The sequence below is a fragment of the Podarcis muralis genome, chromosome 12 (genome assembly GCF_964188315.1).
Source record: "Podarcis muralis chromosome 12, rPodMur119.hap1.1, whole genome shotgun sequence".
Lineage (NCBI taxonomy): Eukaryota > Metazoa > Chordata > Lepidosauria > Squamata > Lacertidae > Podarcis > Podarcis muralis.
This window is the reverse complement of record NC_135666.1, coordinates 50,575,225-50,587,925: the sequence shown is the minus strand read 5'-3', so window position 1 is coordinate 50,587,925 and position 12,701 is coordinate 50,575,225. Positions and strand designations below refer to the sequence as shown.

The 12,701-nt window shown below is 42.9% G+C and overlaps 1 protein-coding gene across 9 annotated transcripts in view; it reads left to right on the top strand.

Annotated features, from left to right (window-relative positions):
* Window positions 1-5,050: 5,050 nt before the first annotated feature.
* The window catches only part of ULK4 (unc-51 like kinase 4), a 166,765-nt gene continuing 159,114 nt past the window's right edge, over window positions 5,051-12,701 (top strand). For 3 of the 9 annotated variants that reach the window (XR_003709203.2, XM_077916423.1, XM_077916424.1), the window contains exons 1-8: window positions 5,249-5,462; window positions 7,367-7,512; window positions 8,916-9,015; window positions 9,648-9,787; window positions 9,862-10,021; window positions 10,931-11,032; window positions 12,240-12,323; window positions 12,516-12,591. Coding sequence is in view for 8 of the 9 variants with exons in the window: in XM_077916423.1 (XP_077772549.1) it covers window positions 7,375-7,512; window positions 8,916-9,015; window positions 9,648-9,787; window positions 9,862-10,021; window positions 10,931-11,032; window positions 12,240-12,323; window positions 12,516-12,591 (800 nt within the window). In the remaining variant the exon portion in view is untranslated. The other 6 variants (XM_028751073.2, XM_028751069.2, XM_028751072.2 and 3 more) reach the window with 5 other exon arrangements.

Here is a 12,701-nt window from a genome sequence, read left to right as displayed (position 1 = left end):
ACATTTTATATAATTGATCTGGGTAAGCTTATGTCACAAGAACAGACATGGTAGAAAAGCATGGCTCATACATACACTGTCAGAAGGAAATTTCTGCAACTAAAGACCATATGTGCAAAAAAACTCAAACCAATAAAAACATATCCCATTTGCGTTATAGAGTATTATTTTGTAGCTTAGACAATACAAACACCACTCTATACAATGTTACCGGGGTGGAACTAGATCATTCCCACGGTCCTTTCCAACTCTACAATTCTATGATTCTGATTCTACAGGTGGCGTTGGTTACATATACTAATTGAACTAATCCTATTGATTACAAGAGGAGTAAAACCAAGATCCTAAATTCAGTACAAGGACACACACCAATTTGACAATGCCCTTCTTAAAACTTGGCACCCAGAAATAGGCACAGCACTTCAGATGCAGTCTGACCAGAGCAGAATACAGCAGAGCTATTACCTCTTGTGACCTGGACACTATGCTTTGGTTAAAGCAACCTAGACTGTATTAGCTTTCTTAGGCACTGCATTACACTGCTGCCTCATTCTGAGGTTCTAATCGACTAAGACACCTAGACCTTTCTCATAGGTGTGGCTGCCCTTCCTATCTTTGTGCCTCCAATTCTTTGTACCTAATTGCTCTGCTGAATTTTATTTTGTTGCTTTTGGTCTAGCATTCCAACTTCTCAAGATCATTTAGAATCTTTATTTGATCTTTTCGGGTGTCAGCTATCCTGCTCTGTGGCATCTGCAAATATGGTAAGCATCCCGTCTGCTCTTTCATCCAAATCATTCATAGAGATGCTGAACAGTACAGGGCCTATGACAAAGTTTTGTGGCACTCCACAGTGATGACTAGGGCTGGAGGGGGCAGGGAAGTGGCATATATACAGTAATTCCCTACAAACAAAAGGAAACTCCATTCTTCAACTGCAAGCATTCAAGAGAAGTAGGGCTGCTGACTAGGGAGGGAAACCTGGCCTGGTTGATGATGGTTTTTTCTCCCTCTGGGCTCATTGCCAGAATTGCATGGCAATTCTCCTGAAGCTATGACTTCAGGAGTAAAGATAGATAAGTTATTAATTTTAGTCAGGGATGGGAAACCTGTGACTCTACAGTTGTTGAACTACAACTGCTATCAGCATCAGCCAGCATGCCCAGCAGCTTCATATAGATGTTGAAAAGCATAGGGGAGACAACACACCCCTGAGACACCCCACAAGTGAGTGCCCAGGGGTCTGAACACTCATCCCCCAACACCACTTTATGGAAATGGCCCAAGAGAAAGGAGCAGAGCCACCGCCTGAAAGTGGTCCCCAGCTTCCCCCTCAGACAGCAACCCCCTCAGACAGTCCTGAAGAATACCATGGTCAATGGTATCAAAAGCCACTGAGAGATCCAGCAGAACCAAGGAGCAGCTTTCACCTCTGTTTCTAGCCCTAGCTTTAAAACCGCACTCTATGCTAAGCCATGATGGTTAAGGTGGCGTTGTTTTTAAAAGGCATACAAATGTACAGTGGTACCTCGGGTTACATACGCTTCAGGTTACACACTCCACTAGCCCAGAAATAGTGCTTCAGGTTAAGAACTTTGCTTCAGGATAAGAACAGAAATCGGGCTCCGGCGGCGCGGCGGCAGCAGGAGGCCCCATTAGCTAAAGTGGAAGTTTCAGGTTAAGAACAGACCTCTGGAACGAATTAAGTACTTAACCTGAGGTACCACTCTGCCGCTGCCCCCCCACCCCCACAACAACTTTTCTAGGCAAGTGAGGAGGTAGTTGTCAAGCTGTGACTCTGAGTCCTACCTGAAAGCAGCCCAAGGTCCACTGGTGCATCCTGGACTCCTAGTCTACTGTCTGAGAAACATTGGTCTATAGGACTGTAGCCACCTCCTCCCTGCAGTTTGTAGGAGTCATATATTTAATGCCTGCAAACACAAACAAGTGGCCAGAGCAAAGGGGTGAGAGGAGAGAATGTAGATTTGTCATGTCTTAAGGCAGTCTTAAAAGTAAACCAAATTTCTTCCAGTTGTTCATCTCAGTCATCTCACACTTATAAATAGCTATCCCCCTGGCTAATTTAACACTGTAATTGTTGATTATGCATCCTCATAACATTTTAAATCAAGTGCATTATAGCTATCAATAATGTTTTGTCATTATAAATACGTAGCTAAAGACCAGTGTTAGAAACTGAGATATGAAAGCTAGGAGCCAAGTGGGCCCTTAAACATAGGTTTTTTGTTTTTTAAAAAATATTTTATTAAGGATTTTCTTGTTTTACAGAAGTGTAGTGCCTCGTATTTTTTTTTCCATGTAACATTTTTACAAATCCGGTAAACCTAGGTTATGAGAGCAACAATGTCTAGGCACACTTTTTATAGCAAGAATACAAAGCTGAAAATGAATGAGCTGCAGCTAAAATATGTTCATTTTTCACATGGTTGAGTCCTTCCCCTGCCCACTCCCCTAATATTCTTAAGAGTGTCTCTTCTCCAGTCTTCAGAGAGTAGCTGGAAGTGGGGAGGCAGAAAAAGGTCCTCCTTACCTTCCACTCTGCAGTTTTAATCTGAAATCCTAGGCACAGTACTGTGCCCAGAGCTCAGAAACAGCTTGCACTAATGAAATTGTCACAAAATGCGTCTAGAACAATGGGAGTTTCAAACACTGCTAAAGACATGATTCTTAGATGAGGATTTTTATTGGTCCACATTAGATTTCTGAGATTCTTGCTTCCATGGGTCCCAAGCCACAGCTTTTTGTACTCAGCAGCATGCTGCATACAGATAACTGCATGAAAGGATCTCTACATGTTCATCTGTGGCATATGCTAAATGGGAGAATTCAGCAGGTGAATATTATCCCATCCTTCCATGGGAGGAGAAACTTAAATTGTTAATCCCCACCCTTAGATGGTTGAAGATACACCATCCAAACAAAGACTTAAAAAGCATGGTAACCCTAGGACCATAACACTTATCATATTTCAATGCTACGCTAACCTGCTGCTCTCAGTGTAGAGGAAGATACTGTCCTTTTACCAGCACTGGAGTAAGGTTCAATTATAGTTCAACTACAGTTTCTATTATGTGCCCTGGAATAGGGTCTGATAGGGTCTTATCTTGTGCTTTGCATCAAGCAGAAGGTGATTATAGAGTCTGAACCCAATATGTCTTACTCTGCATCACTTTCTCCTTCATAAGCCAGCATGGGTGGGTTGCAAAAAAAGAACGGTTTCTGACAGTTCGTAAATGACTACCTCAATTTTAGCAAATGGCTATCTGAGACAATATGGCTCCACTTTGGTTCCTATTGGTACCTGTCTCCTTCAACCTATTAAAACTAAGCTTGGGACAGTGAGGAGAAGAGGGATGAGCAGACAGAAGGGGAGGAGTTGCTTGTCAATGAGTTTTCTGGGAAGGAGAAGCAGGAAGTGGGAGATAACTCAATGCAGGGGGCTGAAAGGCAGATACCATGATGGCTGGTTGGAGGCAAGCTGGGGCAGAGGCACAGAGATGGTGCTTAGAAAGCATCTGAAGAATAAGCCCCTCTGGAGACACGGATGCTGTAAACTCTGTGGTCTCTCCATCTGCACCAGGTTGAAGTGGGACACAAATGGCGCTGTGGCCTAAACCACTGAGCTTCTTGGGTTTGCTGATTGGAAGGTCGGCAATTCGAATCCCCGCGACGGGGTGAGCTCCCATTGCTCAATCCTAGCTCCTGCCAACCTAGCACTTCGAAAGCATGCCAGTGCAAGTAGATAAGCAGGTACCATTTAGTCATGCTGGCCACATGACCTGGAAAACTGTCTGTGGACAAACGCCGGCTCCCTCAGCCTGAAAGCTAGATGAGCGCTGCAATCCCATAGTCATCTTTGACTAGACTTAGCCGTCCAGGGGTCCTTTACCTTTTGCACCAGGTTGTAAATATGTGTTAATAAACCATATTTCTAAAAGACACAGCAGTCTCCACCATGTCTTGAATGGAAACATAAACTCCCTGGAATCTTGCTACTGTTCCGCAGAGACTGGGGGGTGACCTTCGTCACCCTACTATGGCATCCAAAGAAGGAAAATCCCACATGCACCCCTGCTTCTCCCTTTCTAGAAAACGTCACCACAGTAACAATAGGTACCTATCTGCCTCAGTGTCATACAAAAAGCAAAAAGGTTTTTCGCAGCGCTCAAAATTGTCTCCCTGGGGCTGCCGCCTCCTGCTACCTAACGATAGGGCCGGCCAGGCAGAATGGATTCTGGCGGGCGTTTCAACAGCGCTTTGGCGAAGGGCTTTCGATTCAAAGCTGGCACCCCACCAGAGGTAGCAACGCAACGAAACGTAAACAAGGGAGGGGGTTGGCAAAGGGGGCTTAACCGCAGCAGCCCTCTGGGAGGATGGAACGGCAAGAAGGGCCAATGGTGAGGTAGAACAGGCTTCCTCAAACTCAGCCCTTCAGATGTTTTGAGACTACAATTCCCATCATCCCTGACCACTGGTCCTGCTAGCCAGGGATCAAGGGAATTGTAGGCCAAAAACATCTGGAGGGCCGAGTTTGAGGAAGCCTGTGGTAGAAGCAAGCCTCGCACTACAGTGGTACCTCGGGTTAAGCCTCGCACTACAGTGGTACCTCGGGTTAATTCGTTCCGGAGGTCCGTTCTTAACCTGAAACTGTTCTTAACCTGAAGCACCACTTTAGCTAATGGGGCCTTCTGCTGTCGCTGTGCCGCCAAAGCACGATTTCTGTTCTCACCCTAAAGCAAAGTTCTTAACCTGAAGCACTATTTCTGGGTTAGCAGAGTCTGTAACCTGAAGCGTATGTAACCTGAGGTACCACTGTACTCTTAATCTGTTCCCTCACCTGCGGCGGGAAGGCCCCATCCGGGGCGAGGGGTCCAAGCCGTAAAGGCCAGGTTTCCATAGCAACAGAGAAGAACTCCGGCTTGCACAGGGCGGCGAACATCCGGGTACCTCTGATATGAGGGGGCGGATCTAACGCAGAGAGCGCAAGCCCAGGGTCTCTCTCTCTCCCCCGCCCCGCCCAAACTCCCCTCAGACTGTTGTTTCCGGCGTCCTGTTCCGTAACTAAGATACTGAAGGGACGGTTAGGACTAGCCCACACGATGGCCCAAAAGGGGGGGAGGAGAGAGGAGGAGAAGGTTCCAGCCGCACCCTTTCCCAGAGAAACCAGTTGACTGACGGGTGACTTTATCCCGGTAGAGTGTTACCCCAACCCTACGCGTCCCGCCGGGCGAGAACACCCGTTTTCCCTTCAGCCAGAAAGGCCTCAGAGGCACAGACACCCCCGCGAAAATGGAGCGGCCTGCGGAGGGCGGGGTCTCTCGCGGATTTCAGTTAACGGTTGCGGCAGAAAGCGGCTCTCTCGCGCCCCGCCCCGCCCCGCGCGCGCTCCTTTTGTGGTCTGAGCGGGGCTGGCGCGTCCTCCTTCCCTCGGAGGAGAGCAGGTAGTCCGTCTTCTCTTCCCTTCGAAGCGTTGCGGGATGAGGCCGCGAGCGAGCTGGAGGCTCCGGCGCCGTGTCTTCCGCGCCCCTCAGCCCTTCCTTTCAGTGGGAGATATTATTATTATTATTATTATTATTATTATTATTATTATTATTATTATTATTATTACTTCGCCCGCCCATACGGGCTCCTCCCCGCGTGCCTCAGGGGTGTCATTGGGGGCTGAGGGTGGGAGCTGCTTCCCTCAGCGAAGAGGCAGCGTCCGGAGGATTTAAAAACTCGAGTGCTTTTTTGGTTTATTTTTTGCACTCAGCGGTCCATTCCGAGGAAAGGGTTAGAAATAACGTCGCCCCTTTTGCCATCACCTTCACCATCTTCTTTCTCCCTCTTGCTGCTTCTCCCCCTTCCTTTCGCAGAGACTCGGCGCCTCTAATAACTCTAACAGGCAGGCATTCAACAGGTGAAAACCCCTTGCTCTTGGGATTTCCGCGAGGGGGGAAAAGAAACTTGCCCGCGTTTCTCCCTATCTCCCCCCCCCCCCTTCTATTTCCAAAACCGAAAAAAGAAAAATCACAAACATCGAATTCAACATCCATATTCATTTTCTAACATAAACCTATTACATGATGAACTAAATTAAAATATACCTAGGTTTCTGCTTATCTTGTTAAGAAGTCCACCAAACTTATCTGAAAGGGGATGGGGGAAGTGCCAGTGGTTGCTACAGACACACACTGCTTTTTTTCCTAAAAAAAAAGTTTAGGGGTACTCTAATTTTGACTCAAGAAAATCATCATTTTATAGTTCAAATTGGGGGAAATAAATACAGCAAATGGACAAAAGTACAAAGATTCACAAAATGTTCAGAGGTATGCGTACCCCCAGAAAACACACATATATATGTGTGTGTGAGTGCGCGCGCGTGCACACATACATATATATATATATATATATATATATGCGCACACACATACATATATAAAAGCTGCTTTTGCTGCAAGAGCAGCTTGCTTTCAAAAATATTTTGAACTCTTGAGATTCCTTTCTTTTCCCACATTTTTTAATTTATGCAAGCATAATTACAATAAAAACAGCACCAGCCCTGTCATTAAAAGCCATCAGTTCTCAAAAGCCTGTTGAAACAAGAAAGTTTGCATCTGCTTGGGAGGGAGTTCTAGGGTCTGGGAGCACCAAAAAGACAATGATGGTGATGATGATAATTAAAAATGGCATTTATCCTAGTACTTTAGAAAGAAGGTACATATCTTTAGTGATATGTCACTTTGTATACCATAAGTGTTACCTAGATTAAGAGTTCTCAGGCTCTCCTCATGAACATTAAAGTCATCATATGTAAAATACAGTGGACGCTCGGGTTGCAAACGTGATCCATGGGGGATGCACGTTCGCAACCTGCACCTGTGTGGGTTGCGATTCGGCGCTTCTGCTCATGCGCAAAGCGTGATTTAGCGCTTTGCGTATGCACAACCGCCGAAACCCAGAAGTAACCCGTTCCGGTACTTCCAGGTTTCGGCGGTCCGCAACCTGAAAAAACGCAACCTGAAGCGGCTGTAACCCGAGGTATAACTGTATTGTGTTGCTCAGGCTCCCTTAGTTGTAGGTTGTTGTGCATGTCAGGGATGAGAAACTGGTGGTCCTCCAGAAGTTGGCTCTGCTAGCTGAGGCAGATGGGATTTGGACTCTAGGTACCTCTGAAGGGCCACAGGTTCTGATTCTCTGGTGTAAGTTATTCTCTTAAAGACTATGTAAAACTACATGCCTAAAAACATTTTGTAGGTTATGCTATTCAAAAAATCAAGGTGTTCATTCTTATATTAAACTAGAGGAGTTTTCCTTTCATTTTGAGGTTTTAATTTTGTGGCTTTGATTTAATTTATGTATACAGATTTTATTATGGAGAACTTTATTTTGTATGAAGAGATTGGAAGAGGAAGCAAAACAGTTGTATATAAAGGCAGAAGAAAAGGAACTATTAATTTTGTGGCTATTTTGTGCACTGAGAAATGCAAGAGAGCTGAAATAACAAACTGGGTAAGAACTACATTGATTATTTTAGAAAGAGATGTAAATGAAATTATTCAACATATTTTCAGATACAAACGTGCCATCTGGTTGAAAAAGTCCGCAATAATTTTGAACAAGATCCATGTTCCAAATAGCTGTAGAGTGGTGCCCCGCAAGACGAATGCCTCGCAAGACGGAAAACCCGCTAGACGAAAGGGTTTTCCGTTTCTGAGTTGCTTCGCAAGACGATTTTCCCTATGGGCTTGCTTCGCAAGACGAAACGTCTTGCTAGTCTTGCGTTTTTTTCTCGCCCCCCCCTTTTCTAAGCCGCTAAGCCGCTAATAGCCTTTTAGCAGCTTAGCCGCTAATCCTTTAATAGCCGCTAATAGCGCTAATCTGCTTAGCCGCTGATAGGGTTGCTTCACAAGACGAAAAAACCGCTAGACGAAGAGAATCGCGGAACAGATTCTTTTCGTCTTGCGAGGCACCACTGTGCTTTAAAGGGGTTCTTTAGCAGAATCTAGAAACTTATTTTTCCTCTTAAATTTTGGGTGTGCTCAAATTGGATAATTATGGTGGGTACCCTGAGTGTTCATTGTATGCTTCGTGACTGTTTCATAAGAAATCCTTTGCATTCTGGAAAAATAATAAATGCAACAACTGCTGGTGACTTTTATGAGGTAAACAGTCATTGCATATATCTCTGGAGAAATCCCTACAGTTGTAATTCAGATGTCCTGGAGAAAGATTTGGCTGCTGTATAGATCTATTACAATAGTGTGAAGAGAGCTTGGCACAAAAACACAGCAACCCACAGGATTTTTGTGTGCCACAGTTTTGTCTGAAACTGATTTGACAATTGCTTAATCAATCCCTATTTTAGTTAACTCTGAAAGGCTCTTGTCTTGGGCAGTTCTCTCTTTCTGAATTAACTGTTGGGGATGAGAAGCAAGAGTAATATATGGTATATATGGGTGGATTTGGTTCCCATTTCACCTTTGTTACAAAGACTAATCAGGTTTGATCAAATGAAGTGTCCATGAAGAGGCATAAAGGGCAATTTATGGTTTCAAAAAATGTTTTTCATTGACTAATCTCAAACTTTTTATAAAAAAAATAGCTATAGGCCTTCAATGTTTTGTTCAATCCTTTTCTGTCTTGAATCTTCACAATCTGTAAACCATCCATCACACCTTTTGTTTTGTACTTTTCTTGGAACATAATGAATCCACCCCAACATTTTTCACAAATGTATTAATCTGTTACCATCCTCTTGTGCCTTTCCCATGGGGACCGGGGGAATTCTAGGCTGCTACATTGCTTTTTGCGTAGACGTCTCTTGAATTCCAACTTCTTAAGAGCTACTGTTCCATTTTGTGCCTGTCCCATCCTCAGCCCAAACCAACTCATGTGTGGATAATCTGTTGCAGGTGCGCCTTACTCATGAAATTAGGCACAAGAACATAGTAACATTTCATGAATGGTATGAAACAAGCAATCACCTCTGGCTTGTGGTGGAATTGTGCACAGGTAAGCAGCTGTTAAACACAATGTTTTGTGACCGTTGTTTCCCAAGGGCCATCTAGAGAAGCCCTGAGGGATGGATTTGGTCCCTAGACTCCCCACCTCCATTTTACTAGGTCCAATCAAAATCTCACAAGTGGGAAGCTACCAGAGAAAAGGCCTGTTCTCATATTGCTGCCAGTGCAATCGGGCCAGGATTGGTGTTATATGCTCAAGCAGGCTTGCCCTGGTGAGCAACCTTATTGCTGAATACTGTGCCAGTGGAAGTTTCCGTACCATCATCAGAGGCAGCCCCACGTATAATGTGTTGCAGTAATCTAACCTAGAGGTTACCAGAGCATAGACAACAGTAATCGGCAAAAAATAAAACTTAATCCATTGGCTCTGGTGCCCCACTTTTAAATCTTCACTTCAGGTAAGACCAATCGTTCTTTCTACTTCCAGCGTCAGAGGCATTATGGCTCTGAATACTGCATGCTAGGAATCGCAGGTGGGCAGTGTAGATCAAAGGTTTTGTATGCCTATTTTGTCAGAAAAAGCTTAAGGATAAAAATTTACATAGTACTACAGAGGTCAGCTGATTTGTTTTCTTTAAAAAAAAAAAACTTCATAGCAGAATATCCATAAATGCCTTACAGGTGGATCACTGGAAATGGTAATTACTCAAGATGGATGTCTACCTGAGGTGGTTGTGAGAGAATTTGGTGTTGATTTGGTTACTGGACTCCATCATATTCACAACCTTGGAATTCTCTTCTGTGACCTCACACCTGGGAAGGTAAGAGGGAATGATTTCTGAAAACAACTTAAAAAAAAATAATTCAAGAAATCACTAATTGATATACCTTACAGATTCTCCTTGAAGGCCCTGGTACACTGAAGTTCAGTAACTTTTGCTTGGCTAAAGCAGAGGGTGAAAACTTGGAGGAATTTTTTGCTTTAATTGGAACAGAAGACGGAGGAGGTGATAGTGATGAAAACTCAAGACAAAATATGAAGAACAGATTCAGAGGTACATTGCAATATGTAAGGACAACAGTTGCAAAAGACAGAGTTGTAATTAAAATTGTGTAATGGTTCTATTTTCTAAAACTTGAAATGGGGGAACTAATTCAGTGGTATCTTACCCTGCCTTATTGAAAGCAGTGATTCTACATTTGATGGATAGGGCATCTGTGACCCTCAGTATGTTGCTACAGCTTCCATCATTCTTCACCGTTGGCTGTGCTAGTTAGTGTCAGTAGTAACCCTTTAGAGTCATTTCCTCAGTGCAAAGTCATACCAAGCAGTTACGTTTTCAAAGAGCTGAGTTGTGTGGCTGTCAGTTTCATCAGATAAATGCTGGGTGCCATATTACCCCAGCCTCCTTCCCTGAACTCTCCAGTTCTTCCACTTTGGGGTTACCTTCCTGCTGTTGTACGATGCAGGGCTAGACAAAGTAGAGTGCACTCAGTCTTTGCGTTTACGCTTCTTCCTGGTTGGTTGTTACTCTGTGATTATTGGAGCTGCTCTGGTTATGTTTACTGTACCCTGTTACATTAGCAAAGACTTAGAAGAAAATCAAGTCTGAAATTCCTTCTGAGTATCCCAGTAATGAGTTTAAGATGAAAGCAGTAGTGGACACCAGGGTGGGACACCACCAGTCACTTGTATTACTGCTGTTTATCAGGAAGTATAAAGCGAGGGGTGAGGTTGGCATGGTGCAAATGGTGGAGCAAATCCAGCGCACTTGTTGCCAAGCTCCCCATGGCTTCATCTCTCCCCCTCTACCTCCCGTAAGCGGTAACATTACTAACTGGAGGTCAGATGAGTGATCCTACCCTGCAAGACCATCCACTATTGGATAAAAATGTTGGTGACTTTTGAAAGGATGTTTATTACAAAATCAGAGCAAATCACTATTCATGACTTTATTTTGTAGGTACACTGTCATATATTGCTCCAGAAGTGATAGAAGGAAGCGACTTCTCTATAGCCAGTGATCTATGGGCATTGGGCTGTTTGTTATATGAAATGTTTTCAGGTATTATATTATTTATACTAACATGTTTAACATTACGTTACAATGTTAATTATTGTTACAAATGCTAATACTAACATTAAGATGAAGATGTTGTTCCATTTATGAACCTGTGTAGGTTCCTTTGCTATTAATAGAGCTGTGAACATCTAATTTGTATAGTCATTAATACAGTTACTTAGTAGAATAAGCAGTGAGACACGCGGCAAGACATTGAAATGTACTTTCGGTTTAAATATTATTGTGTCTTAAGGAACTGAAATGTATGGAGAGGCAGGTAGAATTTAATCTCAGAATCAGACTAGGATAATCTCAGCCCTTGGTTTTTCCCTTCGGTTAGGTTAAAGTTCTTGCTGCAGACCTTCTTCATTATAAATAAAATTTTAATGCTTTATTTCATATTCATGTAAATCACTTAGACAGTTATTTTTATCACGTGACTTATTAATTTTGTTAAATTCATAAAAGTAAAATAAATAAAATGAACACTCTGATTAAATTTCAAATCATATCCCAAGTGACTGTTCGGCTACAGTAGGTAGTCATCATAACCCACTTTGCTGGTCTATGGTTGTCTTCTGTGGACCTTTGTTGTATGATAGTGAGGAGTGGCTGCTGCAGCCACAGCATTTCAGAGTGGAGATGGAAGAAGATGATTAACTGACAATCTGTTAGGGCCTCACTGAATGAGATGTGAGTAATTTGTGATTTCATCTTCTGACATTAACTTTTTAGCTCTTTCCTCTCCCCCAAAAAAGTTGTCTTCTGCCAGTAGGTCAAATAGTATAGGGTTTTTTGGTGGGTGGCTGGGTGTTTAAACTATGAGAATGGCATAGAGGAAAGATTCCCCCACCCATTCTTGCTCTCCCCAGATCCCTTTCTGTGGCTGCTTTTTCTTCCCAAAGGAAATGTCTCGGGATGTGATCTCAGATCTTCTGCATCTTGTTTGGTTTGATTCCCCCCCCCCCCGCCATTGTATATCTTTTTATGAATTATAGTGTAACTCAGTGTTTCTTGCTGTCAAGAGCCTTAAGCAAAACAGATGAAAAAATTTATAAATCAATTGGTATAATGCTGCCAAGTTTGCATTATTATTATGTTCTCTTAAATGGACTTGTAATAACTCTTGGCTGATGCAAATAAAATTATTACTTAATTGTTCTGATGCTTATTCAAGTTTTACTGAAATCTTATCTACTTATGTTTCTAGGAAGACCTCCGTTCTTCTCGGAAAGTGTTACTGAATTAGCAGAACAGATTTTACATGAAGATCCTTTCCCACCTACACAGAAAGGTATTGTTCCTTAGATAAATGATGGTGAAAATAATTTTATAAGTTTATATAATGGGACAAATGAGTGAATGATTCCATGCATTCCCTCCTTAAGAAGTTAATATATGAATTCTTTTATGTTGCTGTTTGTAGATTTTGGTAGTTAGTAGAATCATATTTGTTTCAAAACAGAATAGTTTCGTTATCTTACAGGATCAGCACCTCTAGAACCATCTTCAGACTTCCTTAACTTGGTTGATTCTTTACTTCAAAAGGATCCTCAGAAGAGGTAAAATTATGATTTGAAGATCTGGCTATTTATTAATGATGCACACTGATTTTTAAAAAAATCTAAAAGTTTGTGAAATTTAAATTGGTACTATTTGAGAGGATTGTATA